Genomic DNA, 19,220 nt, shown 5'->3' with positions numbered 1-19,220 from the left:
GCCAGGATTGTAATGGCCTTTCAGTTCCCAGCTGGCTTCTATTGCTTATCTTCACTTCATACCCCAGCATTGGCTGGGATCCTGTTCAGACAGCAGTGGGGTCTGTGATGACATGGTCCTGCCTCTGGTTTCCAACTGGTGAGACTTTCACATCTGCAGAGAGACCTTCCTGTCCTCCATGGCTCTCATCAAGGTGCAGCATTCCCTACACACAGCCTAACCTAACTTCATGGGACCTGCTGAGCAGATGCTGTTTGCCACATGGCGCCTCCAAAGACTCTCCAGAGAGTGTTGCTTCCACTTAGAAAATACTGGATTTGTAGACTTGTCAGTCGTTGGTTTTCACATTCATACACACAAACGTGCCAGGAGATGTTGACAAATAGGGTTTTGACTCTTCAGAGTTGTTCTACTTCACTCCACACATCCATCCAGTGCCCATTTATAGTCATGCAGGGACATCAAACTTCTCTAGAATTGCTGAATATCTTTTAAATGGAAGATGGGGCGCCTGGGTGGCGCAGTCGGTTAAGCGTCCGACTTCAGCCAGGTCACGATCTCGCAGTCCGTGAGTTCGAGCCCAGCGTCAGGCTCTGGGCTGATGGCTCGGAGCCTGGAGCCTGTTTCTGATTCTGTGTCTCCCTCTCTCTCTGCCCCTCCCCCGTTCATGCTCTGTCTCTCTCTGTCCCAAAAATAAATTAAAAAACGTTGAAAAAAAATTTAAATGGAAGAATATGCATATGTGTCATTTTGTAACATCTGCTTTTTCTCTTTCAGCCATCGGATTTCCAAATCAAAGTTCAGGTGAGTGAGATGCATGTTCATCTTCTTTCCTACTGCCCACCAGCTCTCTCCCTATGCTTTTGGGTAGCCCAAGGTAATACCTACCGTGTGGGGCAGTACAGTGAGGGTTTTCTTCTATGGAGTAAATGCTCTCTTCTGTACAGCTACGAAGAAAAGTCCTTTAAATCAGATCCAGCATATAATTCAAGGGTTGATATTTGTTGAATTTTCTTTGCCAGTCTTTTTGGCAGCACCATCTCTAGGAGGTTGTGAAACCCAATGTGTCTCCTTTATAAGATAAAGTCCAATTAAAATAAATGTAATATGGACACTTGCTATTGTTCTTGCCTACTTCATGTTTGTGGAACACAGTGAGAAATGAACTATAAGGACTATGGAATGCACGTAGGATAACTACACTGTTCTGCTTCACAGGATCTGTGGTCTTCAGCCCCAGATCTGCCTTTCCAGCCTCACCTCCCGTGCTCCTCTGCACATAGTCTTTGTTCCCACCACATGGAATGGTTAATTTCTTGCAGTCACCAGAATGTTCCCTGTCCTCTCAGACATCAAGGCCTTTGCATGTAGGCTTTCTTCTACCTGAATCACTGTGTCCACATGTTTTCATTCGGAGAATTCAGATTTTTGTTAAGAACCTCAAATGTTACTACATCTACCACATTCTCTGCAAACTCTCCAGGAGAAGTTACTCACCTCTCTCCATTCTCATAGTGCTTTCTTCATTCATACCTCTATCACAGCACTTAACATACTACACTCCAGTTATTGGTTCATAGGCCTATCTTTTTCAATAGCCCCTGCATGCCTCAGAGAGCCTAGCTAAGTGCTGGTCCAAGAGTAGGCTGTCCATACATGTATGTTGAATGGAAGAATGAATGGATTTGTGGAGTGGGGATGTGAATTTTCTCCCACAAAGCTTCTACATGCCAAAAATATTTGTTGTTTATGTTTTGTAATTGATCTAATCTTGCTTCCCTAGCCTCACCTACTGTGTAGCAGGAGCATAAATAACACTAAACTTTAGTCCAGCTGGGTAAATATAACCCACTGTTATACTTTAAATAGTCCTTGAAGGTGAAATGTTCAGTTTCTCATATTTCCATTTTGCCAGCTTTTCTCCAGGATGGAATCTGGATACATGGGGGCAGGGAACTTCAAGATCCTGGGAAGTAAACAGGCCTTGGTGAGGGCTGCTCCTGGAATCCTTCTGAGTCCTCTGCCTATCTCCCCTGTATGATGGCTAGTCTGGGCTTCTCTCTGAACTGGCCCCTACTGGGATGCAACAATCCATCTAGTTTAGACATCTACCTCTGGAGTCCATGGGTCCCCCCATATTTTCATTTGATCTTGAAATCTCTACCTCTGCTCTCTGACCTCCAAGGTCTGTCAGTCCACTGACTTCAGCCACCTCCACACCTCATCTGAGTGCATGGACACTTCCAGGTCCTTCACACTCCGTAAACAAGCTACGGGAAACCCAGAGCACTATGGCAGGCTCACCTACCTACCCGCCTCCCACTGCTGTATTTTTACCAGCCTGAATAGAACTCTGAGTCAAAGACTGATGTTGTCCCAGGGGGCTGCAGACAGCCCCTCATACTATACCCAATGGAGGCCACCACTAGCCTCAGTGTCTCCGGGCTTCCCCATGATTATTTGGGTATTTCTAAAGCAACCCTCTGCAACCTCTTGAGACTTGGCTCCTGGGCTGAGAATTAAGTGAGGACTCTGATGTCTTATTTTCACCCTATTTCTGATACCTTCTTTCTCCCATAATTTGCTAGAACTGGAAAATGCAGGCCTTTCTCCCCTTCCTCTTTCTCTCAATCCAAGACCTCCTTTACATAAAAAAAAAAAAAAATCTAGGGTCAAGTCTACCAGGCCTAGCTGGTACATGAAAAAGAGAGTTCTAAAAAAATATTTTAAAAACCCTTTTTCTCTCAGTGATGCTTGAATTTTACTGCTTTATCTTCAGTATCTGAAGAAGCGGCATATACATAATAGGAACTGAATTAATATCTGATGAGTGAACGAATGAATGAATGAATTGTCTTGCCTTAGTAAGACAATAGGCTTACACAAACTCAAACAAAATATCTAATTTGACAGCCAAAGCTGAGAAAGCATTCGTGTTCCTGACAGTTCCAAAGCTTCTACACAATAAGAGTAAAGGGATGTAAAAATCCATTTGAAAATATTTCCAAAATATCATTCTCATGACATACAAGTGAATAAATCATAAATGAACAAATGAATGCATGAATGAATGAATGAACATGATCCAAAGGATTGGAAGAGAAATTACATCTTTATATGGACTCTGTCTAGTGAAAGGTTATCCAGGAGACTGGGAACATTTTTTTACTCAGTGACCCATAGTGTAACCTGTGCTTTTGAAAAAGGAGAGGAACCGGACAGTGGTCCCCCTAAACCTCAGGGCTCTTTTCCAAGCTTTGAGACTCACCTCAACCTGCTGTCTGCTTAACCTCCTATATTCCAGCCATTTGATCTCTGGGAAGAGTTCCTCCCTCTATAGCTACTGTTCAAGATATAACAGAGACACAGAGAGAAGACTTTCTGTTCCCAAAAGGCACACTACTAGTAACTTGGCACTATCGTTCAACCCATTTTCAGATGAGGATACTGAGGCTGAGAGATGCAGACGGTCACCTGGCTTACATATGGCCAAGTGAGAACCCACACCCAGGTCCCATACTGCTAACCACTGTGCCAGACTAGTGATAAGGTTCTACCCAGGAATACTAAACTCTATTTCTGCTCAGCTATTATATCTTAGGCATGGGCAGGTAGCTCTACAGCAGGGCTGTTGAATAGAAATATGTGAGCCACATAAACATTTTAAAATTTTTTCTAGTAGCCATGTTAAAAAGTAGAAAAAAACAGGTGAAAATAATCTAATAGAATTTATTTAACCCAGTGTATCAAAAACATTATCATGGCAACATGTAATTAATATAAATTTTTTTGTTTCTTTGTGTGTGCTTTGGTTTGGTTTTTGCTTTTTGGTGTTTTTTTACCAAATTTTTATTTAAATTCTTGTTAGCTAACATATAGTGTAATATTGGTTTCAGGAATAGAATTTAGTGATTCATCACTTACATGTAACACCCAGTGCTCATCACAAGCGCCCTCCTTAATGATCATTGCCCATATAGCCCATCCCCCCACCCACTTCCCTCCAACACTTCAGCATTTCTGTCTTTGAGTCTCTTATGGTTTGCTTCCCTCTTTTTCTCTTTTTTTCCCTTTCCCATATGCTCATTTGTTTTGTTTCCTAAATTCCACGTATGAGTGAAATCATATGGTATTTGTCTTTCTCTAACTGACGTATTTCGCTTAGCATAATACACTCTAGCTCCATCCACGTTGTTGTAAATGGCAAGCTTTCATTCTTTTTGATGGCTGAGTGATATTCCATTACATATATACATATATGTGTGTGTACATACATATATACGTGTGTGTGTGTGTGTGTGTGTGTACACATACCACATATTCAGACAGTAGACACTTGGGCTCTTGCCATAGTTTGGCTATTGTTGATAATGCTGCTATCAACATCAGGGTGCATGTAGCCCAATCTGTACTTTTGTATCCATTTGAATCTGTACTTTTGTATCCTTTGAGTAAATACCTAGTAGTGCCATTGCTGGATCACAGAGTAGTTCTATTTTTAACTTTTTGAGGAACCTCCATACTGTTTTTCCACAATGGCTACACCAGTTTGCATTCCCAACAACAGTGTAAAAGGGTTCCCCCTTTTTTTGCATCCTCACCAAAATCTGTTGTTTCCTATGTTGTTAATTTCACCCATTCTGACAGATATGAGGTGGTATCTCATTGTGGTTTTGATTTGTATTTCCCTGATGATGAGTGATGTTGAGCATCTTTTCATGTGTCTGTTAGCCATATGGATGTCTTCTTTGGAAAAATGTCTATTCATGTCTTTTGCCCATTTCTTCACTGGATTATTTGTTTTTGGGGGGGTGTTGAGTTTGATAAGTTCTTTATAGATTTTGGATACTAACCTTTTATCTAATATGTTATTTGCAAATATCTTCTCCCATCCCATCAGTTGCTTTTTAGTTTTGTAGATTGTTTCCTTCACTGTGCAGAAGGTTTTTATCTTGATGATGTCCCAATAGTTCCTTTTTGCTTTTGTTTCCCTTGCCTCCAGTGACATGTCTAGTAGGAAGTTGCTACAGCCAAGGTCAAAGAGGTTGCTGCCTATATTCTTCTCTAGGATTTTGATGGTTTACTGTTTCACATTTAGGTCTTTCATCCATTTTTAATTTATTTTGTGTATGGTGTAAGAAATGGTTCAGTTTCATTCTTCTGTATATTGCTGTTCAGTTTTCCTAACACCATTTGTTGAAGGGTCTGTCTTTTTTCCATTGAATATTCTTTCCTGCTTTGTTGAAGACTAATTGACCATATAGTTGTGGGTCCATTTCTGGATTTTCTATTCTGTTCAATTGATCTACATGTCTGTTTTTGTGCCAGTACCATACTGTCTTGATGACTACATCTTTGTAATATAGCTTAAAGTCTGGAATTGTGAGGCCTCCATCTTTGTCTTTCTTTCTCAAGATTGCTTTGACTATTTGGGTTCTTTTGTGGTTTCATACAAATTTTAGGATTGTTTGTTCTAGCTCTGTGAAAAATGTTAGTGGTATTTTGATACAAACTGCATTAAATATGTAGATTGCTTTGGGTAGTGTCCACATTTTAACAATGTTTGTTCTTCTAATCCATGAGCATGGAATTTTTTCACATTTCTTTGTGTCCTCTTCAATTTCTTTCATAAGTATTCTATAGTTGTCAGAGTACAGATCTCTTACCTCTTTGGTTAGGTTTATTCCTAGGTATCTATCTTATGGTTTTTAGTGCAACTGCAAATGGGATCAATTCCTTGATTTCTTTTTCTGCACTTCATTATTGGTGTATAGAAACGCAAACAATTTCTGTACAGTAATTTTATATTCTGCAACTTTGCTGAATTCATGTATTAGTTCTAGCAATTCTTTTTTGGTGGAGTCTTTTGGGTTTTCTACATAGAGTATCATATTGTCTGCAAATAGTAAATTCTTCCTTGCTGATTTGGATGCCTTTTATTTCTTTTTGTTGTTAATTGCTGAAGCTAAGACTTCCAGTACTATGTTAAATAGTAATGGGGAGAGCGGGCATCCCTGTCTTGTTTCTGACCATAGAGGAAAAGCTCTCAGTTTTTCACCATTAAGGATGATATTAGCTGTGTGTCTTTCATATATGACTTTTATGATATTGAGGTATGTTCCATCTATACTTACTTTGTTGAGGGCCTTTATCAAGAATGGATGCTATGTTTTGTCAAATGCCTTTTCTGCATCTATTGAGAGGATCATATGGTTCTTATCCTTTCTTTTATTAATGTAGGGTATCACGTTGATTAATTTGCAGATATTGAACCACCCATGCAGCCCAAGAATAAATTCCACTTGAATATGGCTAATAATTCTTTTAATGAACTATTGGATTCAATTTGATAGTATCTTGTTGAGAATTTTCACATCCATGTTCATCATGGATATTGGCCTGTAATTCTCCTTTTTAATGGGATCTTTGACTGGTTTTGGAATCAAGGTGATATTGGCCTCATAGAGTGAATTTTGAAGTTTTCCTTCCCTTTATATTTTTTGGAACAGTTTGAGAAGTCTAGATATTAACTCTTCTTTAAATGTCTGGTAGAATTCCCCTGAGAAGCCATCTGGCCCTGGACTTTTGTTTGTTGGGAGACTTTTTATTACAGATTCAATTTATTTGCTGGTTATGGGTCTTTTAAAATTCTGTTCCAGAATATTCTCATAATTGTTTGTATTTCTGTGGTGTTGGTTGTGATCTCTCCTCTTTCATTTGTGATTTTATCTATTTGCATCTTTTCTCTTTTCTTTTTGATAAATCTGGCTAGGGGTTATCAATTTTATTAATTCTCTCAAAGAACAAGTTGTTAGTTTTTTAATATGTTCTACCTGGTTATTTTGTTTGTTTCTATATAATTCATTTCTGCTCTAATATTTATTATTTTCCTTCTTCTGCTGGCTTTATTTGCTGTTCCTTTTCTAGCTTCTTAAGGTGTAAGGTCGTTAGGCTATGTATTTGAGACTTTTCTTGCTTTCCAAGGTAGACCTGAATCGCAATATACTTCCCTCTTAGGACCACCTTTGCTGCATCCCAAAGGTTCTAGATTGTCCTGTTTTTATTTTCATTTGCTTCCATGTATTTTTTTTTATTTCTTCTCTAATTTTCTCGTTAATCCATTCATTCTTTAGTAGGATATTCTTTAACCTCCATGTATTTGTGGTCTTTCCAAATTTCTCTTGTGGTTGACTTTGAGTTTCATAGCATTGTGGTCAGAAAAGTTGGATGCTGTGTTCTTTTGTGCTTGTTGAGATCCGATTTGTGACCCAGTATGTGATCTATTCTAAAGAATGTTCTATGTGCACTCAAAAAGAATATGGATTCCACTGCTTTAGGATGAGTGTTCTGAATATATCTGTTAAGTCCTTGCAGTCCAGTGTTTTATTCAAAGTCACTGTTTCTGTGTGCTGATTTTCTGCTTAGATAATCTGTCCATTGTTGTAAGTGGGGTGTTAAAGTCCCCTACTATGGCTACTTCAGCTTTCTTTTGGCGACCATTACCATGATATGTGGTTGTCCATCCCCTCACTTTCATTCTACAGATTTCTTTAGGTCTAAAATGAGTCCCTTGTACACAACATATAGATGAGTCTTGTTTTTTTATCCATTCTGATACCCTATTCTTTTGATAAGAGCATTTAGTCTTTACATTTGCATTTAGTCTGTACATTAGCATTTACATTTAGAGTGATTATTGAACGATATTAATTTAGTGCGATTGTGTTAACCTGTACAGTTGGTGTTTCTGGTGATGTTCTATTTTCTTTCTGATCTTTGTGGGGTTTTTTGGTATTTTTTCCTCCACTCAAAGAGTCCTCTTTAATATATCTTGCAGGGCTGGTTGGGTGGTCATGAAATCCTTTAGTTTTTGTTTGGGAAACTCTTTATCTCTCCTATTCTGAATGACAGCCTTGCTGGATACAGTGTTCTTGGCTGCATATTTTTCCCATTCAGCACATTGAATATATTATGCCACTACCTTTTGGCCTGCCAAATTTCTTTGGACAGATCTACTCTGAACCTGATCTGTCTTCCCTTGTAGGTTAAGGACTTTTTTTTCCATTGCTGCTTTTAGGATTTTTTCATTGTCTGTGTATTTTGTGAATTTGACTATGATATGTCTTTGAGATGGCTGGCTTTTGTTGAATTTAATGGGAGTTCTCTGTGTTTTATGAATTTCAATGTCTGTTTCCTTCTCCAGAGTAGGGAAGTTTTCAACTATAATTAACTCAAGTAAACCTCCTCCTCCTCCTCCTTTTTCTTTATCTTCTTCTTCTGGGACTTCTATAATATGAATATTATTATGCTTTAAGGAGTCACTCAGTTTCCTAAGTCTGCATTCATGATCCAAAACCTTTCTTTCCCTCTTTTTTTTCACCTTCATTATTTTTCATAATCTTATCTTTTATATCACTGATTCATTCCTCTGCTTTGTCCATCCTCATTGTCATTGCATTCATTTGGTTGTCCATCTTGGTTATTGCATTTTTTATTTCAGCCTCACGAATTTTTAGTTCTTTTTTCTCTGCAATAAGGTATTCTCTAGTGTGTTCTATGCTTTTCTCAAGCCTAGCTAATATCCTTATGATTATTTTCTTAAATGCTGGTTCAGACATCTTACTTATATCTATATTGATTAAATCCCTGGTCATAACTTCTTCCTGTTCTTTCTTTTGGGGTGAATTCCTTTGTCTTGTCATTTTGTCTGGGTCACTAGTTTGGGGGGGGGGGATTGTTAGAAAAGTCTGCTCCTATATTCCTGCTCCTGAGAGTGATAGAAGAGGTCCAAAAAAAAAAAAAAAAGGAAACTAGATCCTATTTCCCCTAGAGCTGAAGCTTTTGCAGCATCCTATGATCAGTAGACTTGATGCATGCAAGGGGTTTGTGCTGGTCTTCTGGGGCTGTGGCCTGCTGCACTGAATCTCAGACTGACTTGTCCTAGTAGAGATGCACCTGCAGGGTACAGGGGGCAGAGCTTAGTGTAAGCAACTACAGCCTCCACTTGCTAGTGCTGTTTTGCTCACTGAAGTTGATCAGTGCTGATGGGTGGGCTAGGGTGGGGGGAATAGTGTCACCCCACTCTCTTGTCCCCGGAGTGGGGAGTTCATGCCCACCACTCTTCAGAAAGCCCTCAGAAAAGAACAGACAAGCACCTCTTTTGTGTTCCTAGCCTCTTCCAGATCCCTGCCTTCACCCTGCCTGCGACCGAGCTGTCTGTCTGCCAGGTAGAACAGTACTCCTGTGTTTTATCTCAGGCATGCGGCTAGGTTTCAAAATTACAAATTTTAGAGATCTGTATGGCTCAAACATATGCTGATCCTCTGGGAGAGGGCCTAGCCAGGTTTTTGCCATTTGCTGGTTTGTCTCAGAAAATGGTCACGAGATCGTGTAGTGGTTCAGAGTTTATGGTAAAGAACAGCACAACTCCAGACAAAGGTTTGTTGTCCTTAGGCAGTGTCTTTTTTCCTATGCCAGGGAACAGGGCAGCACATTGGTGCTGTCACTTTTTTTGTCCCCAGAGGGGACATGCCACCACTCCCAAATGCACTCCAAGCAGGGAAACTGTTTATCTCTGTGCAACCCAGGGAATTCTCAGACCATGCTGCCCACTCCTGGGTCTCTACCTTCCTTCCCCACCAAAGCACCACCAAACCCACCAGGCATGACCCTAGCAATGGCACAGACCTTCAAAATTTCAGCTTTCCAAGTGAAGGAAGCCATAGAGAGAAAGACAGATACCATATGTTTTCACTCTTATGTGGGATCCTGAGAAACTTAACAGAAACCCATGGGGGAGGGGAAGGGGGAAAAAAAAGAGGTTAGAGTGGGAGAGAGCCAAAGCATAAGAGACTCTTAAAAACTGAGAACAAACTGAGGGTTGATGGGGGGGTGGGAGGGAGGAGAGGGTGGGTGATGGGTATTGAGGAGGGCACCTGTTGGGATGAGCACTGGGTGTTGTATGGAAACCAATTTGACAATAAATTTCATATATTGAAAAAAATTTTTCAGCTTTCCACTGCACTGCTCTCCTTTTCCCAGACAGTGGTTTTGGGGGAGAGTTTTTCTTGTACAGTTCCCTTCGTGCACTTTCACTCTTTCCTTCTATTTCTTTCTCTTTTGCTACTCTCTACAATATCAGAATTCTGTCCCCATTGTGGCATCTGCAACTCTTCTCTCCCCCAAATCAACTGTCTGCAGCTCCTGTCTTCCACAGTGTGGCTGTTTTCTACCTCTTGTTGTGCAGTTTTGCTCTCTTAGCCTTCAGATATTGGGTGTTCATGATGGTTTGATATTTATCTGTGTTTGAGGGATGAGGCAAGCTTAGGGTCCTCCTAGTCCTCTGCCATCTTAACTCCTGTTTAATATAAAAATTGAGATATTTTACATTAATTTTTGTACTAAATCTTTGAAATACAGCGTTTATTTTACACTTACTACATGTTTCAGTTTGGATTAGCCAATTTCAAGTGCTCAAGAGCCACATGTGGCCACATGTGGCTAGTAGCTACTGCACCAGATGGGGTAGCCCTAAAAGGTCTGAGAAGATACAAAATGGCAACCCTCTAGTCTAGATTCTACAGTCCACTGTGTGTTTAAGGAATAGCAAAGCAGGGCAATGGATTGAAAATGTCATGAAAATTATCAAAGTAGATCTGGAATTATTTCAGTCTGCTGCTAGGATTTTCACTACAGATGCAAGAAGAATGTATCTTCGTACTTTCTGCCTGATTATGGCAGCCATGATTGAATGGGAGCATACAGGAGAAAAGCATAGTAGTACAGGGGGGAAATGGAGAGGGAATTCTTGCAACTCAGAATAACTTTGTAAACAGTGAAGAGCCTGTTTTACTCTTTAAAAAGATTCTAAAATTTAAGTTTTAACAAAATGTCCTGATCATTTTCTCAGTTTAACAATGACAAATAAGACAATTTGAATTTCCAGACATTTGCAATACAGAATGATACAAAGTCATGGTTTATTTAAAAGAAATATTAAAAGAGAAACTTTAGAGGAAACTCAGCAAATTATAATCAAGTTATAATGTTCAGGCAATATTAGGGGATTCCTTTTGTAAGCCAAGTCTCCACTTTGAGGAATTAGTTACAATAACGAATTTTGCAACATTTGGGCATCATGGTTCAGAATAGGATTTAAACGGTTAGGGAACAAGTTATTTAGAAAGTCTTATGCAACTTGCAGGGATTAATCAGATAACCTGTTGGAGTTTTCAGATCTTGACTTTACAGAGTTCTGAAGTGAACCCCATGGGGTTCTAAAATCTGGAAGGACTGTCTTGCCCCATCTTCAGTGAAATGAGCAGCAAGGACAAGGCACATATATAAATTTTCCTAATCTCTGATAGTCCATTTTAAGTTACTTACATATAGTATAAAAGAGTTAAATTTAATCATTTTCTGTGTTGCTTGTTCCCAGTTAAAGAAAAGATAGGAACTTATTCTAGCCACTAGAAAGAGCCTGAAATGTCCACCATTTTGCTGTTGTCTACTCTTCTAGATGCCTGACAAAATTTATATGCCAAGCAAACTCTTTTAGTAACACTGCCCTTTCCTCACCCCACTTTCATCCCTGGGTCACAAGAGCTCCAGGCTCTCAAGTCTTGTCTTCAGCAAGACGTTAGTAAATCTGCATAGAGTTTGTCTCTGCTGTTCTACCAACCTATCAGTCAAATGTCCTTACCATGTGAAATGGACTGCACTAAGTACTGTGGGTCTATAGCAAAGTGTAAGACATAGTCTTTTTCCCTCAAGGATCCTATGATCTCACTGGAGAGGCAAGAACCATATACTAAAAGATAACTGACAGTATGGGGAAATGAGAAATCATTTCTTTTGGGTAACCTTTGCTGGCTCCTCCAACCCTGGCTAGGAGACCCTTTGGTGTGTTCCTGTGGCACCTCTGTGAAGCCTGCCTTGGTGGTAAGCAAACTCTTTCATTGCTTACAAGGGTCTTTAAGCATGAGTTTTATGCAAAGACTGTCTATCCTGTTAACTGTTGAATATCTATTACCTATCCCATGATAGGTGTTTAATACTTATTTCCTTAATGTATAACTAAAATGAGTAATGCAGACAATAAGTGTGACAGGAGTACTAAGTCTGGGAAAACTAGAAAATTTCACCACGGAGAAGCTGGGACTTGAGCTAAGCCCTAAAGAATGGCAGGACATAGGAAGGGAAGGTCCTGGCAGTTGTGGGAACAGTCCATGTAGGTGGAAAGGCAAGAGTAAGGCCCAGAATTAGGAAAAGGTAAGGTGGATCCCAGGGTGAGTGAGCAGAACTTTCCCATGGGGATGCAATGATACAGAATTTTGAAGAAGTAGATTAGGCACATTCATGTCCACCTTTCTGTCCTATGTCTATATATGGGAACTTCTATTTCTAGAGTAAATGACTTTTGTGCTTAGTGTGAAGGGAACATGAATAGCAGGCAAATTTCTCCTCCCTATTTTATCATTTAATTTCTATATCCTCCGTGTGTATGTAAACACACAAATAAATTTACACATTCTAATAAATCATTACATTTATTATACAGTAGGAAGTGTTGCCAGGAAACCAGTTGTCAAGCAAAGCTATATTTTGAAGAGTGGGAGGTGTATAATTATCTTTAAATACTTTCTCTGGATAGTAATTACCCCCACCCCCACCCCAGCCCAAATCCATGTGACTCCTCTGAATGGATGTGCACAGGAACAGCACATTTAACAGCCACTACCCTATCCGACAGCCACTCCTTCAGCGAGTCAGGCAGTTCTAGACCCATGGGATAGGCCTGACCATGTGGTACCTCGTATCCGAAACTTGGGACAAGAGGAACTTAATCAAGTTCTCAGTATTAAACTGACTCCAAGTCCATTTTTAAATACTGTAAAGAAATGCAAACTTGATTCTTTGGACTCTGAATCACAATTATCAGTGATTTCTGTAACATAAAATTATATCTATTTAAAATATTCTTTGAAACTACAGTGTAAGCTATTTAAGACCAGATAGAAGTTTGTCCTGAAAATTCATTTTTTAGGAAAAAATTGCACCAAATTTTTCTACAGTATTAATAACCACAATAATAGGGAAGAATCAGTGTCCTGTCCTGTCAAGATAAGACTCCTCAGTACCGAGAGCTGGCAAACTCCAGAGGACCACCAAGAACCCCTTGTCCCACTCCTTTGCCCCTCTCCTCAGCCTCCCTCATCTTCATTCTTACCCAGGGTGGTATGTCTAGGAAGATGTAAGCCTCCCTACATGCATTTCGAAACCTTGATTTTATGACCCCAATGCATTTCTTCTCTATATAGTGTATTACCCCCAAGTAGCATGTAAGTATCCCCTACAAAGAGATAGCACACACTAGAGATGGCATTCAAGTACCCATGATGAGGTAGGGTCAGATCAGAACACTATGTGATTAATTCTTCCTTCCCTCCCTGTTCTGCAAGCCAAAAACTAAGTTCTGTCTGCAGTTCTGAGGAAACAGTTCTCTTCTTAAATGTACTTCTCACTTTTCTAGTCTCCTAATAGATTTTAACAAAGATTTGGTAACAGGATTTTCCACAGACAGTAGGTAGAAAATACAGAGTGAAAACATAAATGAAGTCAAGCTGTCTTGAAAGTCAGTTTGGGGGTGGGTGGATGAATCCATAGTAGCAAGGATCTGCATTTCTAGAAACGTAGAATACAGATGTGAATACAGATATTCATGGACTATTGTTCCAAGATGCTTCTTTGTTCCTTCCCTGCCTTCTTTATTACCCACACAGGGGCACTGCCTTCTGACTGCCTGTTGGGTCTCTCTATATACATGACCTGCAAGCACTTCAAATCTATTTCCTGAGCTGGGCGCCCCTACTTTCCCCTCATAGCAACCTCCCTGCCCAGAGCACTGCTTCTCCTTGTCTGTACCTATATTGGCTAGAGGTGCCACGCTCCAAATCACCCCAGCTAGAAGTTTTGGCTGTCTTTCCATACCTTTCTCTCTTACCTTTCACATCCAGTCAAGCTCAAAGTCCTATTGATTCTGCCTCCAAAATTGTGGAGTGTCAACTCAGTGTCCTCTTTTCCATTAATAAAGCTACTGCCTTCATCATCTCCAGCCCAGATGGTCCAAAGAATATTTCTCATACTACCTCTGATCTAGAAGTTGTTTTGTTGTTTAGTTGGCTTTCTAAAATCAAATTCCATCACTCTCTCTCTGGAAATCATTAAGGTGGCCTCTGTAAGTCTCCCTCCCAGGCACTTCTCCACGATCCCCTTCCTTCTCTCCTTTGTTGCTACTGTCAGCATTTATTAAATGTTTGGTCAATGGAACTACCAAACATAGCTATGTATTTTCTCTGTATCTAATAAGGATGAAATTTGGGAAAGCTATAAACTCCTGCACCATAGAATTTAAAAATGTGAGTGACTCCTTGGTTTAATCTAGCTTAATGGTTCTCAACCATGGTTATAGATTAGAACCCTCTGGGGAGCTTTAAAAAATAGCCAGCCCCCAGAGAATCAGATTTAATTGATTTGGAGTTGGAGCCTAGGTACTAGTGGGAGGTTATGATTGTTTTTTTAAGCTTCCCCAGGTAATTTTATGTACAGCCAGGTTTGAGAATCATTGACAGAAGTCCCTAACCAAGAGACCAAAGGAACATTTTAAGGACCATAGCTAAGCTTCCAGGGGTCCATGTGCTGTTGTATGAACTAGTATGCAGAGATGTGTGTGTATGTATGCGTGTGTGCGTGTATGCTCTTTTCTGAACAGAGGATCTAAACATTCATCAGAGTCTGAAAACATTCCATAACCCCATAAAGGCAAAGAACCTCTGATCCAGATTCAGCCCTTACACTTTACAGATGAGGCAGCATCTGGGTGAGAGACTGGGCTGGGGTCGGGGGAGACCCAAATCTGGCTCTGCCACTGTGTGATATTAATCAAGGTATTCAACCTCCATGGCCCTTAATTTACTCCTCCTCAAAATCAGGATAACACCTGCTTTTCAGGGTTATTTAAAGAATTAAAGAGAAGGCATGGAAAGTGCCTAATATGGTAACAGGCATAGATGAAGTTTCATTAATGGTAGACATTACTAGTCCTATTCCTACCATCACTACTAATAATTCTCCTACTACTTGCAATATAATTTTGAATAATGCTATTATTATAAAAAATATCTATTTATACCAGATGCAATATATGGTATATATATATATATATATATATATATATATATATATATATATATGGATTTTATTGATCTGCACAACAACCCTGTGAGCTTGGCCCTATTCCTGTTTTACAAATGGGAAAAATCAAAGCTTACAAGGGGCAGGGCTACACCTGAGGCCACACAAGTGACAGATCCTGGTTAACTTGACATGAAGCTTATTTGTTTGCCACCAGATTGTACTGCTCTGGTGAGGCCAAGTCCATTAAGGGAAGAAAGGAAACCACTATGGTACCTTTCATATTGGAAAAAATCTGAATTTCACAGTCACCTCCCTCCCCATCCCTCTCTCCTTGCTCCTTTTCCAGCCGCTACTGGCGTCGGTGGAATCGGTTCTGCAGAAGAAAGTGTCGTGCTGCAGTCAAGTCTAATGTCTTCTACTGGCTTGTGATCTTCCTGGTGTTCCTCAACACACTCACCATCGCCTCAGAACATTACAACCAGCCCCACTGGCTCACGGAGGTCCAAGGTGAGAGGCAGCCCTTGGCACTATCCTGCTTTACTCTTGTTAACTTAGCCCTAAATCCCAGGGAGGGAATGGTCACAGGCACAAGGTTGATGGGAAAGTTGCCAGTGGCCGTGGCTCTTGGCAGGCACCATGCTGGAGATACCAAGGGCCTGACAGCTTGCAAGCCCAATAGTAAAATGTGCAACCTCATTATAAACAGATGTGGCTCACCTGTGTAGGCCCACACCATCTGCCTACCCCAACAGTCACCGTTGGGTCCAGGTGACAAGGACACATGCTGCCCCCTGTTTGGCTATCTCAACCCTTGGCTGCCAACTTCCCAGAATGGATTTTCAATACAATAGCCTGCAGGTGGACCTGCCAGAACGTGTGAGGATGAGGTGAGCAAAAAGCCAAGAAAGAGGACAGTAGTGGCCTGAGCACGAGGAGCTGTCCTCAATGGGCAGTTAGTACCCTTCCCTGAACCCTTAGAAGAGGACCTCCTTAGCCAGTGCCTCAGCTCCATGCCCAGGGAGTCAGGCAGACACAGGGGCTGCATTCCAGAATCCTGGGAGGTGGACAGTCTCCCAGTGTAGAGGGCAGATGGGTGACTTGGCTCCCCCTTTTGGCTGATTGGTTTGGGCAGATTACTTACCTCTCAGAACCTCACTTCTCATCTCTGAAAAGCTGCTGGGAGGAATAAAGAAGATCAGCACACAAAGCCTTTGATGCATGGTAGATCCTCGATACATATTTACTGTGATTATTACTAGATACCCCTTTCTTGTCACTTTGGCCCCAATTGTTCTGTTCTGGCAGCAACATATGGGAGAGGTGTCCTGGCTGGGAAGGGAAGCATCTGGCTTTTTCTCCAGTGGTGATAATTACTGTTTTCTTTCTCCTCCTCCCCCCTCTCCCCACTCTCACATCTGTGTTGGGATCCTACCCCCTCTCTTGAACCCACCAGACACGGCCAACAAGGCACTACTGGCCCTTTTCACTGCGGAGATGCTGCTAAAGATGTACAGCCTGGGCCTGCAGGCCTACTTTGTGTCCCTCTTCAACCGCTTTGACTGCTTCATCGTGTGTGGGGGCATTCTGGAGACCATCCTGGTGGAGACCAAGATCATGTCTCCCTTGGGCATCTCTGTGCTGAGATGTGTCCGGCTACTGCGGATATTTAAAATCACAAGGTATTTGGTTTCTCACCTTCCTTTGGACCTGGAACTCAGGTAGAAGTTCTTCCAGAAGGCAAGGGAGGCAGAAAGTCCTGGGTGGGAGAGTAGCTGCTGTTTCTTAAGAGGTCTATCCTTGGCTCATATATGATGGAGAGGAATTTTTCTTCATTTAGATGACATATCATTTATAAGTACCTTTGACCACTGCTACCAGAGACAACTCAGTGGCACAAACAAATTTGGGATTTATTTAGTTACATAAAAGAAGTATAGAGGGGCACCTGGGTGGCTCAGTCGGTTAAGCATCTTACTCTTGATCTCAGCTCAGGTCATGATCTCACAGTTCATGAGATTGAGCCCTGTGTCAGGCTCTGCACTGATACTGTGGAGCCTACTTGGGATTCTCTCTCTCTCTCTCTCTCTCTCTCTCTCTCTTTCTGCCCCTTCCCTGATCACATGTGTCTCTTTCTCGCTCTCTCTCTCAAAATAAATAAATAAACTTTTTAAAAAAGTGCAGAAGTGGGCATCCCAGGTTAACTGAAGAAGACAGAGACCTCGTCCCCTCTGTCCTTTTTTTTTTTAATGTTTATTATTTTTGAGGTGGGGGGAGGAGCAAAGAGAAAGGAAGACACAGAATTTGAAGCAGGCTCCAGGCTCTGAGCTGTCAGTACAGAGCCCAACCTGGGGCTCAAACCCACAAACGCAAAATCATGACCTGAGCCAAAGTCAGATGCTCAACTGACTGAGCCACCCAGGCACCCCTCCCTGCTGTCCTTTGCTTTGACAGCCTTAGAACCACCTTCCATTCTCTGGGTCATTAGGTGGCTTTCAGAGATTGAGCCATCATGTATGAATCAAGGCAGGGAGAAGAGAAACAGCAAGGGACGAAAGCAGACACCCATCCTGGCTGAGTCAGCCCTTCCAGAGCTCTTTGAGAGATCTTACCAAAGGATCTGTTTTCATGGCCACCCCAACTGTTCGAGAGACTGAGCAATGTGGTCTTTTTCCTGTGCATGTGCTGTGAAAATGCAGTCCAGTTTCCTTAACTGAGTAAGGATGATGGCTATCATGGCACAGATGGCTTTCACCCCTCCTTCCTCACATTCACCCCCTCTCCGTCTGCCTGTCCATCCACCCACCCGAAGACTACAGTCTCCCCAGCTCTCGGGGTCAAGCAGTGATTCTCATGAAGAGGAGGCATGGGCGGGGGCATGGGGCCAGGCAGCATGCTCTAGGACAGTCATTTCGACTGTGCTGTGACCTATTTGAGTGGTGAAATCAATTGATTGAATCACAACCATCATTTTTAAGCAGCTTTATTGACATATAATTTACATACTATAATTCATGCCTCTAAAGTGTACAGTTCAGTGTTTTTCTGTACATTCACAGAACTTTGCAACCATCACCACAATTTAGTTTTAGAACATTTTTATCACCCCAGAAAGAAACCCATACCTACTCCTCATTCTCCCCACATTCCTCCCAGCAGCAACCAATAAAATTTACTTTCTATTTCTGTAGATTTCCCTATTCTTGACAATTTCTATAAGTGACATCATGCAGTCTGTGGTGTTTTGCAACTGGGCTTCTTTCACTTATGTAGTGATTTCAAGATTCACCCATGTTGTACCATGTGTCAGTACTTTATTCCTCTTTATGGCTGAATAATATTCCATTCTGTGGATACGCATTGTGTTTGTATGTTCATTCATCAGTTGATGGATATTTGGTTTATCTTTACCTTTTGGCTACTATGAATAATGCTGCTATGAATATTCATGTGTAAGTTTTTGTATGGATTTTCAGTTTCATTTCTCTTAGATATATACCTAGGACTAGAATTTTTAGGTCATCTGATAACTGCACATTTAAGATTTTGAGAAACTGCCAAACTGTTTCCAAAGAGACTGCACCATTTTGCATTCCCACTGGTGATGTATATGGGTTCCAATTTCTTCACATTCTCATTTTCAGTGAAAGATTTAAATAGAATAGGAAACTCTCAGAAGGCCTCACATGAACATAAGCATTGTTTCTTAAAAATCTTTGAGATATATGTCTGAGTTGCAGTAGGTTGTCGTCAACCTTGAAGGGACATATCAGAAACATGTGAAAGGGAGGAGGCTCAAACTCTGACAAACCTCCTCTTTGTAAGAGTCTCTGCTTTGGGATCCCAACTGATAATAGGGCCACTGAAACCATCAGTTGTATTGTATTGGGAAAAGAGGGAGTGGGCTCAGTATCTTTCATTCAGGGATTTGAAGGTAACCATACCTGCTTGACGTGTTCTGAACATGGCTGTATGAGTAGTCAGGGCTTGCAACACTGCCCTCAGTTTGTTGTTCTCTTTATGGCTCT

The 19,220-nt window shown here is 41.0% G+C and overlaps 1 protein-coding gene across 50 annotated transcripts in view; it reads left to right on the top strand.

The window, feature by feature from the left end:
* The window catches only part of CACNA1C (calcium voltage-gated channel subunit alpha1 C), a 749,041-nt gene that overhangs the window by 605,796 nt on the left and 124,025 nt on the right, over window positions 1-19,220 (top strand). For all 50 annotated transcript variants that reach the window (XM_053225582.1, XM_053225610.1, XM_053225602.1 and 47 more), the window contains 3 exons: window positions 778-804; window positions 15,542-15,702; window positions 16,649-16,874. In XM_053225582.1, coding sequence (XP_053081557.1) covers window positions 778-804; window positions 15,542-15,702; window positions 16,649-16,874 — 414 coding nt within the window. The remainder of the gene's footprint in view (window positions 1-777; window positions 805-15,541; window positions 15,703-16,648; window positions 16,875-19,220) is intronic.

This window comes from Acinonyx jubatus, chromosome B4 (assembly GCF_027475565.1).
Source record: "Acinonyx jubatus isolate Ajub_Pintada_27869175 chromosome B4, VMU_Ajub_asm_v1.0, whole genome shotgun sequence".
NCBI classification, from domain to species: Eukaryota; Metazoa; Chordata; class Mammalia; order Carnivora; family Felidae; genus Acinonyx; species Acinonyx jubatus.
This window is presented reverse-complemented; position numbering and strand designations above follow the sequence as displayed.